General features: G+C 39.5%; 1 protein-coding gene across 1 annotated transcript in view; it reads left to right on the forward strand.

The window, feature by feature from the left end:
• chn2.S (chimerin 2 S homeolog) overlaps window positions 1–14,859 on the forward strand; it is a 154,986-nt gene that overhangs the window by 68,141 nt on the left and 71,986 nt on the right. The window contains exons 5-6 of the mRNA XM_018269249.2: window positions 5,249–5,362; window positions 8,052–8,334. Coding sequence (XP_018124738.1) covers window positions 5,249–5,362; window positions 8,052–8,334 — 397 coding nt within the window. The remainder of the gene's footprint in view (window positions 1–5,248; window positions 5,363–8,051; window positions 8,335–14,859) is intronic.

Here is a 14,859-nt window from a genome sequence, read left to right on the forward strand (position 1 = left end):
TGCACCAATAAGACTAAGGGTAAGGCCAGACGAGGAGATTCGGGGAGATTTTGTCGCCTGGCGACTTATCGCCACGTCTTTTGCGCGACTATCTCCCCGAACTGACTCAGCGTCTTTTCCCCATAGGCTACAGCGCTAAATCGACTGCGCTAATGCACACGCGGCAATGCGTTTTCAATAGTCGCCCAAAGTTGCCTCAGTGAGTGAGTGCATTAGCGCAGGCGACTTTTCATTCTAGCCTATGGGGAAAAAACGCTGAGGCAGTTCGGGGAGATAGTCGCGCAAAAGACGTGGCGATAAGTCGCCAGGCGACAAAATCTCCCCGAATCTCCTCGTCTGGCCTTACCCTAAGAATCCACTGACAATGGGACTCCTCAATTGACCCTTCACCTTCAGCCATCCCATTGAACTCCTTAGTTACACACAGTAATGAAACACAAGGAGCCAGAAATGGTGAAAATGGCCACAGCATTTATTATCAAATAAATAGGACCTTGCCAGCCTCACCCCAAGGCAATATTCAAAGCCAGAATTCCATAAGGGGTCGCTACTATGCTCTGCCGCTCCTCACTTGAGATCAGCACTATGTCATTATATCCACCACTGAGTATTAGGCTGCCTCTACCTACAGAGAAGATGGCCCCAAACTCTGCTATGAGCAGGAGCTGCATCTCGCACCATGAGAGATGTTCAGCAGCCCTGCTGTCGGTCCGGAATCTGCAGTGTGTCGATGATAGGAAATCCAAGCAGGCTGTCACCTAGCACAAGCAGTAGTAGCGTCTGTATCAATAAACCCACTGTGCAGTCACAGGAGAGAACCTCCTTTCTCCCTCTTCTAAATTTACCTGTGCAGTACTCTGGCAAGGTCCTACCGCCACAACGAAAAACCTTCAGTTGGGTTCATCCCCACCATAACTTTATAACTATTGGCTATTAGTTAATAAAACATAGAAAAAGAATGAAAACTAAATATTCACAAGATATAAAAGCATTTCCTTTATATCACACATTCTGTACCACAGGATGGAATAAAATAAGACATTAACCTTATGGAATATATATATATTTTAATATCATAGGTATGCAAAACAGAACTAACTACATTCCTTCGTTGAAATATCTTTAAATAATCTATGACCATGTGCAATTGCCGGCATAACCAGCTACCCCCCTGTGGATGTATAATTGTTGGACAGGTTATAGCAAAGTGAACTACCAACTAGGTTGCCTGACATATCCGCCCAAATAGTTCACTGCTAAGAACAGGAGCCCATGTGGTGGACTATGATGCTAACATGGTAGGCAATTTGATTCCATCCCAGATACCAAATTTACCCTTCTGCTCTGGGGGCCCTCAGCTGCCCCTGTCAACTCTGAGGGTAGGGTCAACAACCACTTACCATGCTTCTTCCATAGAAGCTCTGTAAAGACCCCCCTCCAGCCGTTTTTACCTGGCTCAGAGGGTGAGGTCAACCAACCACTTACCATGCTGGTCCCGTAGCTGTCCCTCCACTATGTGGAGAACCGCTCCGACAGCCCATCCACAATGTGGAGGCTCGCTCCGACAGCCCAAACTTGCTGTGGAGACTCGTTTCGACAGGCCAATCACGCTGTAGAGACTCGCTCTGACACACTGTCCCGTGCTCCGACAGCCCAAACATTCTGTGGAGACCCGCGGTCCGACAGCCCCCATGCTGTGGAGCCTCGCGCTACGACAGCCCTTCCACGCTGTGGAGCTCCGTGCTCTGACAGCCCTTCCATGCTGTAGAGACCCCATGCTCCAACAGCCCAAACATGCTGCCCCGCACTCCGACAGCCCAAACATGCTGGGAGACCCGCGGTCTGACAGCCCCAATGCTGTGGAGCACTTGTGCTAATTGTACGGTAGTATTATTACTATTATTTTTGTTTTTTGCAGGTGCTATGGATTTTATGGAAACTTAAATAATAAAGTTAAACTAACCCTTTCCCAGAGAGAATGCTTGCCAATAATCAAACGCCATGCCCCTTCCTGGACTACCTGGTATGCTGGCCACTTAACAGCTATGGGTCAAGTGGGCAAGTGTAACCAGGCAGCCACTTGTCACTACTCCTGCAGGACCCCTGCCCATCAAGAGCATGTCTAGCTACCCATTGGCTACTCAGCCCAATAAACTCTGTCCATCGCGCCCCAAGGCAAGCATCCTGACATTGTTGCAAGCCACAGGCACTGTGAGAACTATTGTATGTTGGCGTAGTCGGCTATAAATTTATATACATATAAATATATATATTATATATACATACATACCGCATATGCACACACCCTTAAATACTGTAATCTACATCTGGTCCAAGCTACAATAAGCAGTCACTGCTTTATACTTACCCCTCAGTATCTGGAAACCTACTAGACATTCTAACAGAGAATTACTATATGTAGGTTCCATCTGCAGTAGCAGCGGATTGTCCTCTGAGCATGAGCTGAATCAGTAACTCAATAGAGCCCAGTAAAATAGAGGTCTGAATCTGATAGTAGGCTGCTGAATCAAGTAACTATATCTATAGAAATACCATACAATGTGCTGATTTCTGAAAGCAACGCCCAGAATATTACTGTAGTCTTACTTTGTCCTATTCCAAGCCCCATGGGATTTCTATATAATACAGAGGGTACCCTTTTGGGCCCAAGGCTGCCTTCCATGCTGTCTGAGTGACTACAGTGTGATTGACTGCTGTAAAACAGCAAATAAACAGTAAGAGACTAACACCCCCCAAAGCTAGCAGTATAGGGAGGAGTGAATGTGTATATACTGCAGCTAATAATCTTATGTAAAAGAGAGAGCTCTGTCACATGTTCCATGATTAACTCACAGGGGGAACTGTCTTAACACAATAGAACTAATTCCGCCCTATGCACACAGCCTGAATGACAGTGTGCAGCCTCTATAGGGTATGACAGGGCAGCTGGAATGTTGTTCACATAAAAATATGACTAGCCTACAGACTCTGTCATGTATATATATATATATATATATATATATCTATATACACATATACAGATAGATAACATCTGTAACTCAGTAAAGCCCAGTAAAATTATAGGTGAGACCCTGAAGACAGGCTGCTATAACTATATCTCTAGAAATACTGTGCAATATGCAGACTTAGTAAAGCAAAGCCCAAGCAAATAAATATATTCAGACTCCCAAATGAGCCCCACTGCCCTCTCTGTATAGTCCAACTACAGCTCTCTGTATATTCTAATGAGTTGCAGTAGCAGCAGCTCAGTGTCACAGGCTGGATTTCTACAAAATACAGATGATGCCTTTAGGACCCAGGCTGACTTCCATGCTGCCTCAGTAACTATAGTGAGATTGACTACTGTTCATTAAACTGTTATTGCATTACGAATTTTAATTGCGCACTCTTTATGAAGTGCTTGAAGGTGTCATAATCTTTTGGAGCAAACATATGACTTTTTCAGTAAGTAAGTTTTATTACATTGACTGCGAATTGGCGCAAACTATAAAGTTCGCAAAAGCTATATAAAATTTGCGAAAAGCAAAATTTGTTCACACAAAGGCATAACTTTTTGCATTGCGAATAGTTTTTCCGTTACCGACTTTTATTACATTCCCCCATAAGTGCTTAAAACCTAGCATGTTCTGAGGGATTGTATGATGATAAAACTGAAAGAATTCTCAATAAAAATACTTCTCTGTTTTAAATGAATGTGTTATATTTGTAATATTGTTGTTCTCTGCTTCTGACACCAACCTAGAGACAAGGTGGAAATTGTGTTAGGTTCTTATATGAGAAGGTGGTTCATTGATTAAAAATCTCTTTACTATCTTAATCTACACACAAGATTAATGGATGGATAAGGGAGAAAAATTTGGCATATCCCCAGGTTGGAGGAATCAGTCCTGCACCTTGCTGTGCACCCAGGCAGGTTACCCGCAGACTGCATGCACGGTTAGTGAATCAGAGACTTTGGGGATTATTTATTAAAGTCCGTTTTTTCTGGTCGGACTTTTAAAGGGGAAAACACAGGTTTTTTTTAATAGAAAAAAACCTTACGTTTTTACGTTTTTAAACGTCCGAATAAAAAAGAACTAAAACTCCGACCTGCCAGGTTCATTTAGAAGTCAATGGCAGATGTTCCATTTATAATTGGAAGATATCCTGATATGTGATGGTTGTCGTTCAATAATCCAAAAATTCCATGGTTTTCAGGCAATAATCTGAAAAAGACGCAGGTTTTTGGCGTCAAATTGCAAAAAGTTGCAGTTTTTGCTGACAAATTTGAAGAATTCGGTCAATTCAGATTTTTTACGATTTTATTGAGTTTTTTCCCGAACAAGAAATTTTCATGAAAGTTTATTAATAAAAAAGTCTGTGCAGATTTGGTCAGAGTGGTTATCAGAAAATAGTCAGATTCTGATAAGTAACCCCCTTAATGTCTGAAAAACACCTGTTTTGCAGGTGCAGATGCTGGACTCTAATGTAATGTAGTAGTCCTGGGTGTTGGGGGGGTGGCAAGAGGAGGGCACTTGCCACCTTTTGGAGTTTCTGACCTGAAGCTCAGATTTAAGTCTGCTGTCTGTAAATAGGGCACTGAAACGCTATTCTGGGGCATTAGTATAAGGTTAGCATTGCACTGCATGTGATTTCATTCATTACTGTACCAGTTGACTATGAAACATATTAGGGATGCACCGAATCCACTATTTGGGATTGGGCCAAATCCCTGAATCCTTGGCTGAAAGATTCGGCCAGAAAACCGAATCCGAATCCTAATTTGCATATGCAAATTAGGGTCAGGAAAGGAAAAAGTGGCAACATTTCCCTACCCAACCCTAATATACATATGCAAATTCGGTTCGGCCAGGCACAAGGATTCAGCCGAATCTTGATAAACAAGGCCGAATCCCGAACCGAATCCTGGATTCCTAAAACATATGATTGAATATGTAGCTGTAATAATCCTCCCCAAAGGTCTACTATGTGATTAAATGAACGTCTCCTCCATATACTGTAATGCAGGATGGCTGTTTTAAGACTAGTAATGCGTTACAATGCTATGGGTGACACAATAATCATTTATATAATACAATTCAGTAGCAGAGAAATCTACAACACTCTAGATTCATAATCTGGCTCTGTAATAGAAATATAATCTCCCTTTTGCAACTGACTTCTCTGAATGCAGATATTGTAATAATACAAACAGACATTTTTGATTTCATTCTCTGTTGTCTCTCAGGTTTCATGGCATGATTTCCCGGGAGCAAGCAGATACATTGCTGTATGGAATGGAAGGAGCGTACCTCATTAGGGAAAGTCAAAGGCAGCCCGGCTGCTACACGCTGGCACTTAGGTACATATATTCCTCTTGCTAATTCAGTACAAACTAATGTCATACAATTGCCCTGGTAGCTTTAAAAACAAAATATTAATTTCTATGCAACTAGTGGTATTCTAAATTGTGCCATACTGTGTCCGTTATATTTTAGCAGAACCTGGAAGACCCCAAATTACCTATATCTGGATTAGTGAATGGGAAAAAAGTATTACATTATGAAAAAGTGACAAACATTTTTGTGCTTTCCCGGGTGGGCTTTCCTGGTTTACATGCGCCTGTCTACTGCCTTCCAGCCAAAGGATTCTGTTTCTTCCAATCCAGACTTTGTCATTTTGGAACTTTAAATGTACTATAATGAATGATAATCTTTTTTTATACATTGCCTTAGGGTTACCACCTCCCCCTTTAAAGTAGGACACTTATTGAATACACATGATGCAAGTTAGATGTATGGAATAAAGATATGTGTGCAGCCATGCAGTCACCTGGTTTTTCAATAAGTGTCCTACTCTTAGGGGCTGATTCATTAAGGGTCGAATATCGAGGGTTAATTAACCCTCGATATTCGACTAGGAATTGAAATCCTTCGACTTCGAATATCAAAGTCGAAGGATTTAGCGCAAATACTGCGATCGTACGATCGAAAGATTATTCCTTCGATCGAACGATTAAATCCTTCGAATCGAACGATTCGAAGGATTTTAATCCAACGATCGAAGGAATATCCTTCAATCAAAAAAACTTAGGAAAGCCTATAGGGACCTTCCCCATAGGCTAACATTGACTTCGGTAGCTTTTAGCTGCCGAAGTACAGGGTCGAAGTTTTTTTTAAAGAGACAGTACTTCGACTATCGAATGGTCGAATAGTCTAACGATTTTTAGTTCGAATCCTTCGATTCGAAGTCGTAGTCGAAGGTCGAAGTAGCCCATTCGATAGTCGAAGTAGCCCAAAAAATACTTCGAAATTCGAAGTTTTTTTACTTCAAATCCTTCACTCGAATTTAGTGAATCGGCCCCTTAGTCCAAGTTGATCCAGGGACTAGTCCGATTGCCATTTTGGAGTCAGGAAGGAATTTTTCCCCCTCTAAGGCATATTGGAGAGGCTTCAGATGGGTTTTTTGCCTTCCTCTGGATCAACTGGCAGATAGGTAGTTAATAAAAAAAGGTTGAACTCGATGGACATGTGTCTTTTTTCAACCTTACTTACTATGTTACTAAGGTGTGAAATAGTAACCCTACATTTGCTAGATGCATGACATTACTTGCTAAGTAATCATTAAGGAACAAGCATTATGCAAATTCTATAGGCCACCGATTTGCACCTACCAACACACAACCTTACATTTCAATTTGCTTTTCATTTCATTGTTGCCCTGACAATATTTCTGTGCATAAAAATGAGATTAATAAAATTGATTTACTATGGCTGTATTCATGTTCCAACACTTCCTCAACCTTTTCCAAGAGAAACTCAGATCCTTAAAGCACTAGAACAATATCTGGTCAGTTCTTAGAACTTAAGGCCCACTGCAAACAAAATATTTTTGCATGGCAGCACTTTTACCCTCTTAATTGTGCAATTTTTGTTATTCACACACTTAGATTGTAAATTATATGGGCAAGAAGCATATTCCTCCGATGTTTCCTGCCACATTAAACCAATATAAGTGTATTGTATTTATATATTGCATTGTTAATCAACCCTGTTTATCCTTTCTGTATTAAATATGTACAGTGCTACATATTCTAGTAGTGCTATTATAAATATGTAGAGATATAAATTTTCCTCATTCTTCCTGGGCGGCAAATTTGACTACATATATTACTACACATTTGACTGTGGCCAGATTACGCAGAATCTGATGGAGCAAGAATCTGGCCATAAAACTGAAAAGGTTCAAGCTAAAGAGAATACTAAACCAGTACAAAGAGGCTTTCTCAGATGAAAGTATATATCACATATTTGCATGAATACATTAATAAATTAAGTATTGAATTTTTTTTTACTAAACCCTAAAAATGAATATGCCCTATATGCCATTTTACATACTGAACGTATTGTACCAGCCTAAAGTTTCAGCTTCTCAAAAGCAGCAATGATCCAGGAACTTGTTATAGGGGGTCACCATCTTGGAAAGCCTGTGTGACACTCACATTTTCAGTGGGCTCTGAGCAGCTGCTGAGAATCTAACCAAGGGTTAATTAAAAAGTACAAAATGAGGTTTATCTGTAATATAAGCTGACGCTACAAGGCCGATTATTAAATTCTGATGCTAATTGTGCTGGTTTCTGTGCTGCCATGTGGTAATTATCTGTATTAAGAACGAATCAGCCTTAAACTGTGACATTTCAATTCTGTATATACTGTATATTGTGAGTTGCTCCCTAAGCTCAGGTAAGCAGCAAAGAACATGTGCAGTGAATCAGCAGAAAAGAAGATGGTGAGCTACTGGGGCATCTTTGGAGGGACAGATTTTTACTGCTAAAGGGTTGTGGTTGCCCTGGGCTGGTGTAGAAGCCCAAAACGTAATGTACTCTATTACAGATTATCAGCATGTCAGTAGGTGTGATTTCTATTACAATTTTATGTGTGAGTAGTTGTTCAGTTTTTACTCATATATAAACTAGAGATTAGCAGGAGGCCATGCTGAGTGCTGGAAATTACCATTGAGACTGGTGTTCTGACAGATGCTCTCTTTCCCAGGTTCGGTCTTCAAACCTTAAACTACAGGCTTTTCTATGATGGAAAGCACTTTGTGGGAGAGAAAAGGTTTGAATCCATTCATGATTTGGTAACAGATGGCCTCATTACTTTGTATATAGAGACAAAAGCTGCAGAGTATATTGCAAAAATGACAACAAACCCTATATATGAACAAACTGGATATACGTCCAAACTGAAAGAGAAAGTTACCAGGAGGTTGAGCAGAACCAAGATTGAATCAAAGCGGAAAACTGTGTCCAATGAAAGCAAGTCTGTGGACAAGGTAAATACCTACAGTATATGTTATATACAAGTGTATTTGTAGTATAAAATAAAAATGCTTGGGATAGATTCAGCATTGGCATTGGGTGTAACATACAAAATGCATGCATGCTTTTTCAGGCTGGCACACTTTACACTCAGGTTGAATGTTAAGTATTATGACGCCCACAGATTTCTGGTGGCTAAAAGAAATAGTTCTATAACTTAGAGGAAAAATACTGGAAAGTATTAGTTATTCTTTCTGTTGTCATACTGTTTTACTTCCCACTGCAGCAAATATAACTTCAAATGAATGAGAAAAACCATCCAGTTCATTAAAAGCAAAGATATCACAAAAGACCAAAGACCTATAGCTTTCACATCAAGGGAGATAGGTAAAAGTCACACTAATATCAAACCTCATTTTTCTGTTGATAGATGCAATTTTTTGTTACTACATTTTCAGAACCATTTAGAACCACTTTATTGAAGCCTACCAGTTTAGTTCTGGATGCACCAGAGACAAAGCACTCAATTATGCAAGAGACATTCAGGGGTAGATTTATCAAGGGTCGATTTTGGAATTAATGGGAGGTTTTTTTTTAACTCCCATAACTTTGAAATTTGAATAAAAAAAGACCAACCGAAATGTATTAAAAAAACCGAAGTTTTTGTTGCGGCTGAATAGGCTGTATTCGATCGCTCGAATCGAAGTAAGATCGTATTCTATCAAATTCGATTCAAAGTGTTTTCAAAGTCAAGTCCACTGATTGACTCCAATTAGGTTCAAGGAGGTCCCCCATTGGCTAAAACAGCAATTCAGCAGGTTTTGGATGGCGAATGGTTGAAGTCGAATTTTTTAAGAGACAGTACATGATAAATTTCAATATTCGAATTTTCAAATTTTTTTCAAATTTGGACTATTCCCTAGTCAAAGTACACAAAAATATCTCGAAATTCGAATTTTTTTACTTCGAATTTTCAAGTCGACCCTTGATAAATCTGCCCCTATTAGTTATGGCATACATTTTTAACATGATGGACATGGTGGCAAACACCACATTAACTCTATTCCCTATTGGGACTTTTATTTGGCCTTTAAGATTGTGTTAGAAATTGGGGTTATTAAAAAGGGAAATAGTATGATGTCAGTATTCCTTTATATATTTTGAAGAGTGTATATTTAATTTCATTTTAAATGTCTGTCTCAGAATTATTTTCCTAGCAGAGATCTCATTAGCAGTAATATGCAGCCATAATGTTTATGTTCTGATTTTATCAATCTGTGATAAAAAAAACAATTACACAGCAAGTGAACCATTTGCCCCATACCTTTTTTGCATTGTGCTTTTCTCAAATGCATTGTTCATTATTATTCACATATCAATTTGGCAAACAAGAAGATAAAATTCCTAGTATTATATTGTGTGCTGTCTGAAATTGTGTAGAGACAAATGCTCCGGCCATGGTTACCAGGGATACCAACATATTCCTGTGAGCAGGGTTACGTAGCCATATATGTTATAATGCTTGGGTTTTTATAAAGACACGCACAAGGTTCTTCAGAAGCAACTCAGGCTTTTTTGAGTATAAGTTCCTCTTTGTAGTACAACATTTGGCTGGGACTCATTTCAACGCAGAGCAATGTTTTATCAGTCCTCCTGCTACTATTACAAGAATGGCTAGGGCAGAAAATAAATGTTTGCCCAAATTCTCATAATCGTTCTCCAAAATGTGCCCAGAGCAACCAATAAGATTTTGCTTTTAAACAGGTGCCCAGTAAATGATTCCTACTAGTTGGTTGCTAACTCTGCACCTTTCTTATATAGCCAATAAAGAGAAAATAAGCATCTACCCAAAATCTTAGTTTCCCAATTTTTTTGGCTCACCAAGGTACACTATCCTCCCTACATCTGCATTAAAGGTAAACTATACCCCCCAAATAATGTGGAGAACCTGCCTGCCTTTGACCTTGGCCTGTCCCCGATTACGACCAAACTCTACCTGCCCCAGACCTCTTGCCTGCTTATGAACTTGCTCGTGCTTTCCCACAGGTTGTCACGGACTTGTTCCCATCATATCAGTTAATTCTGCATTATTTTTGTCTTCCATTGTTACCGTTAAATCTTTTCGCTGTACATCACATGGTTTCCGCTTCCGTTCTACCTACCAACATGCTTAACCTGGGTTAAAGAGCACATATAGGCTCTCTCCTACAAACCTCTCACCTGAGGTAGTTCCTTAAAAGAAGAGGGTCTGAAAAGAAAGATGAGCAATACAGAGTACCAATAACAATAAATGTGTAGCCTTACAAAGCAATCTTATTTTAGATGGGGTCAGTGACCTCCATGTGAAGGTTGGAAAGAATCAGATGAGAAAGGCAAATAATTCAAAAACTATAAAAAAAAATGAATATCAGTCAAAAAGTTGCTTAGAATTAACCTATAAAATATTAAAGGATAACTAAAAAGTGAACCACCCTTTAAAGAGAAATGATCATTTAATCAAGTTTTATTACTTGTGTTTAATAATTTCTCTAACTATAAACTGTTGGGAAACAGTCCATAGGGAATACCTTTCTCATGAAACTGTAGCAGAGATGTCAGCTCATATATATCCCTTTAGATCTGGGGGCTGTTGTGACACAGTGGGTAAAAGAATCTTTGTATATGGAAAAAGTCTGCTTGTTAATAGGACTCCTATGTTGCTCTCAGGGTCGGACTGGGCCGGCGGGAAAAAAACTGGTTTGCCCCGGCAACCCAAACCCCCTTCATGATGTCCCCACTGAAAACTGGGTGCTCCCCTGACCTCCCCACGATCACAGCCGCAAAAGAACAGCAGTGAAAAGGCACGCGCAGTGAGGAAAGAGTTGCAGCCTCTGGAAAAGTCAAGACTGGGATGGGGACTTTAAGGGGGATGTGGGGCACCCCTGAGTTGGCTGCCCCAGTTGGTCCTGGACTCCCCTGTCTGACCCTGGTAGCTCTAAATCTGAGTTAATTAAACCTTGACTTAACTGTATTGCTCAGTACTTTTACTTATGTTTCCAAAGCAAGTTCTCAATACCTATACAATCTCATTGCTTCTTTACTTAACTATATTGCTCAGTACCTTTAATTGTGTTTCCAAAGCAAGCTCCCAATACCTATAGAATCTCACCTTCCTCCTGCACCATGCAGTTGCACATTCCTTTAATTTCTTGACACAGTGATGTTATCAACAGTATATCTTAGAATCTGAATTACTTGTTGCAGGTTAATTGCGGCTGTTGACGCAACCTGCTAAAGGAATTGTGGAATTCCTGCCATGGTTAGGCTTGGGGCTTTTTCATGTTTACTTAGTGCCCATGGTGCACTTGCACCCATCAGAACAAACTGCACAGGTGCATTACTGCTTCACAACACAAGTTGCTAGGAGTCTGCAAGCACCTTTTGTAAATAGTGACAACGTGCAATCAGATTTATATCCAAATTAATCATTTGTAAATGAGGCCATAAGGGTCATAGTTACAGTATAAAGGTGTGTAAAAAACAATGTTAGCATTCCTGTTAAAATCACACATAATTATAAAGCCGTGATTTCAGACAAAATAGAGAATCTTGTGTGTGCATTTATTTCAAAGGCAATCAATGCCTTATGTTATGCAATATGTGACCCTGAGCTTTGATCCAGTAACTTGCAACCTGTAACTATACCACTTCTTTTTTTTTTCCTCGTCTTTCCAGTCCAGTGTTTGTAAAAACATACTGGGCTTTTTTGTAACTTACATTTTTATTCAGTATAAGGGTTTTGTGAAGTGACGATATGTAAATAATGATTACAAACCTTTACAACGACAGTAATAACAAACACAGTGAACAATAGGTAGTCTCTGTTTCTTCAGAAACAGGTACAATAATAATGAGATTCTAAAGAAAAAAGGTTATGCAAATAAAAAAAAATGATAAGAAGGAAGAGAGAAGAAGAAGAGTAGGAACAAGTTTATCCTAGTTTGCATAATATATCTTAGTGCTAAATGTAATGTTGAAAAATAGAGCTAGGGAGTTATACATAAGTAGTCCAGGATCACATATTGTGGTCTTGCTCAATAATTCAATCACTTTGGCACAAGTTTGCGGCCCTTTTAAGCAGACTATTTTATAAACTGATACAAAAAGAAAAATAAAACACCCCAAGCCTTACTTAATCAAATCTTCACATCCACTTAGACCTTACAGACTGAATCCACCATGGGAGGATCTGATGTGAATGTTTTACTATTATATGTGGATTGTTGGCCAGATTATCCCTATAACTATCTATAAAAAGCATTGGGCACTGGATATATGAATAAGCAGTTCTGTGCTATAATGGTGCTGATGGTTATGTGGTAGGTAGGTAGTGTAGGAGCTCAGGTCCGGACTGAGAATTAAAATGTGACAGCAGGATTAGCATTAGTGACTATGTGAGACATTTTAAGTGGAAAACCACCATTTTTTCATAGAAAAAAAACCCCTCAAATTTTTGGTGATTTATTAAACCCCGATGGTGTTAAAGGTTCAAATAAAAAAGTACTTCAACTCAGACCTGCCGAGTTCATGTAGAAGTCAATGGCAGATGTTCTGTGAATATCCTGATATGCGCTGGGTTTCGTTTAATAAAACGGGCATCAAGTCAAAAAAGTCTGAAGTTTCAGCAACAAATCTGAAAAAGTCGCAGTTTTTGTCAACAAACCCGAAAAATGGCTACGATTTAGATTTTTTAACGATTTTATTTGTTTTCAAGCACAAGAAATTTTCGGAAAAATGTATTGATAAATCAGTGCGGATTTGGTCAGAGTAATTTTCAAAAATTTGTGAGAACTTTTCGGATTTTGATAAATAACCCCGTTGAGTCTAATTCAAGCAGAGTATTATGAATAAGTTATGTTATATAGATTTTCTGTATGACTCATCATAGCTAAAACAACAAGACTGCAACTTATTTCTTAACTAGGTTCCAATTGTCCTTGTATTTGGTTACATCAGCTTACTCATATGTAATCAAAGATGTTTAGGTTTTATTTTACTATTCAATAAAAAACATTTCAAATAAAAGGATATGAGGGAAGTGTGATGGAAAATAATTTTTTATCTCTCCATAATTCTGTCCCTTAGGTTCCTGTGCTGGCTAGGCAAAATACATGTAAAGGTAGGCTGTTATGCTGCCAGGCACTTACACTTGCTCATGCCTTAGGCATTTTGGAACTCACACAGACTTGCCTCAGCACTGTTGCAATCCACTTAGATCCAGCATACTTCTGCAAGGAAGGTGGTGAGGGACTTTTCCTTAAAGGAAAACTATACTCCCAAAATGAACACTTAAGCAACAGATAGTTCATATCATATTAAGTGGCATATGAAAGAATCTCACCAAACTGGAATATATATTTAAGTAAATCTTGCCCTTTTACATCTCTTGCCTCGAGCCACCATTTTGTGATGGTCTCTGTGCTGTCTCATAGATCACCTGACCAGAAATACTACAACTCTAACTGTAACAGGAAGAAGTGTGGAAGCAAAAGACACAACTCTGTCTGTTAATTGGCTCATGTGACCTAACATGTATGGTTTGTTGGTTTGTTTGTGAGTACAGTGAATCATACGATCCCAGGGGATGGCCCTTATTTTTTAAAATGGCAATTTTCTATTTATGATTACCCAATGGCACATACTACTAGAAAAGTATATTATTATGAAAATGGTTTATTTAAATGAAGCAGGATTTTACATATGAGCTGTTTTATGCAATATCTTTTTATAGAGACCTACATTGTTTGGGGGGTATAGTTTTCCTTTAAGTATGCCTTAGTGCTAGAAGGGATTTTTTTTATTTCACCAGACATGCCATAGTGCTGTTATACCCTCACTAAGTGACATGCCCGATCGCTATCTGTTTCCTCCTTACGGCATGCCTTTGCATTGCCACTCGCAAAAAAACCTAATCTTCATGTGGGGAAGACACCCGGTATGCATTAGCTCTAACCGAACCCTACTTCTCACATAGACATCACCACACCCACAATAAGCTTAATTTAAAACCAATGTGCTGGAAAGTGACAACCCCGTCACCCTCTCCACACAACACGCCCCAACATCAAGTGATCAACAGATGGCGCTCAGGGAGAGAGCTCCAATGGAAAGATCCAACTGCTTTACCCTTATCCTGAGACAGAAACCCAAAAATTAGCTAATGCAGAAGCAAGGGAACCACCTAAACATGCGGAACCCCTTAAAAAGACCACTCATAAGAGGGCTAAACCTACGGCAGCAACCCCTTACAAAAAACGTAGAGGTTACAGCACCCCAGACATCCCCCCCACCATCGGTTATACCTGATTGGCTAAAAGAGTTCCAAGTTTCCTTAGGAATGATTGCCTCCATTGAAAAACAGATAGCAGCTGTCACTCAAAAACAGCCTCAGGCCATTCCTTGCAAACCACCTCGGCCGCCCCCAAACTGCTAGACAACAGCGCTAACCTATCTGCAGATGAGTCCCCTGCAGAAGAAGCCTCAGTGGCTGATTCAGACCT

This window comes from Xenopus laevis, chromosome 6S, assembly GCF_017654675.1.
Source record: "Xenopus laevis strain J_2021 chromosome 6S, Xenopus_laevis_v10.1, whole genome shotgun sequence".
NCBI classification, from domain to species: Eukaryota; Metazoa; Chordata; class Amphibia; order Anura; family Pipidae; genus Xenopus; species Xenopus laevis.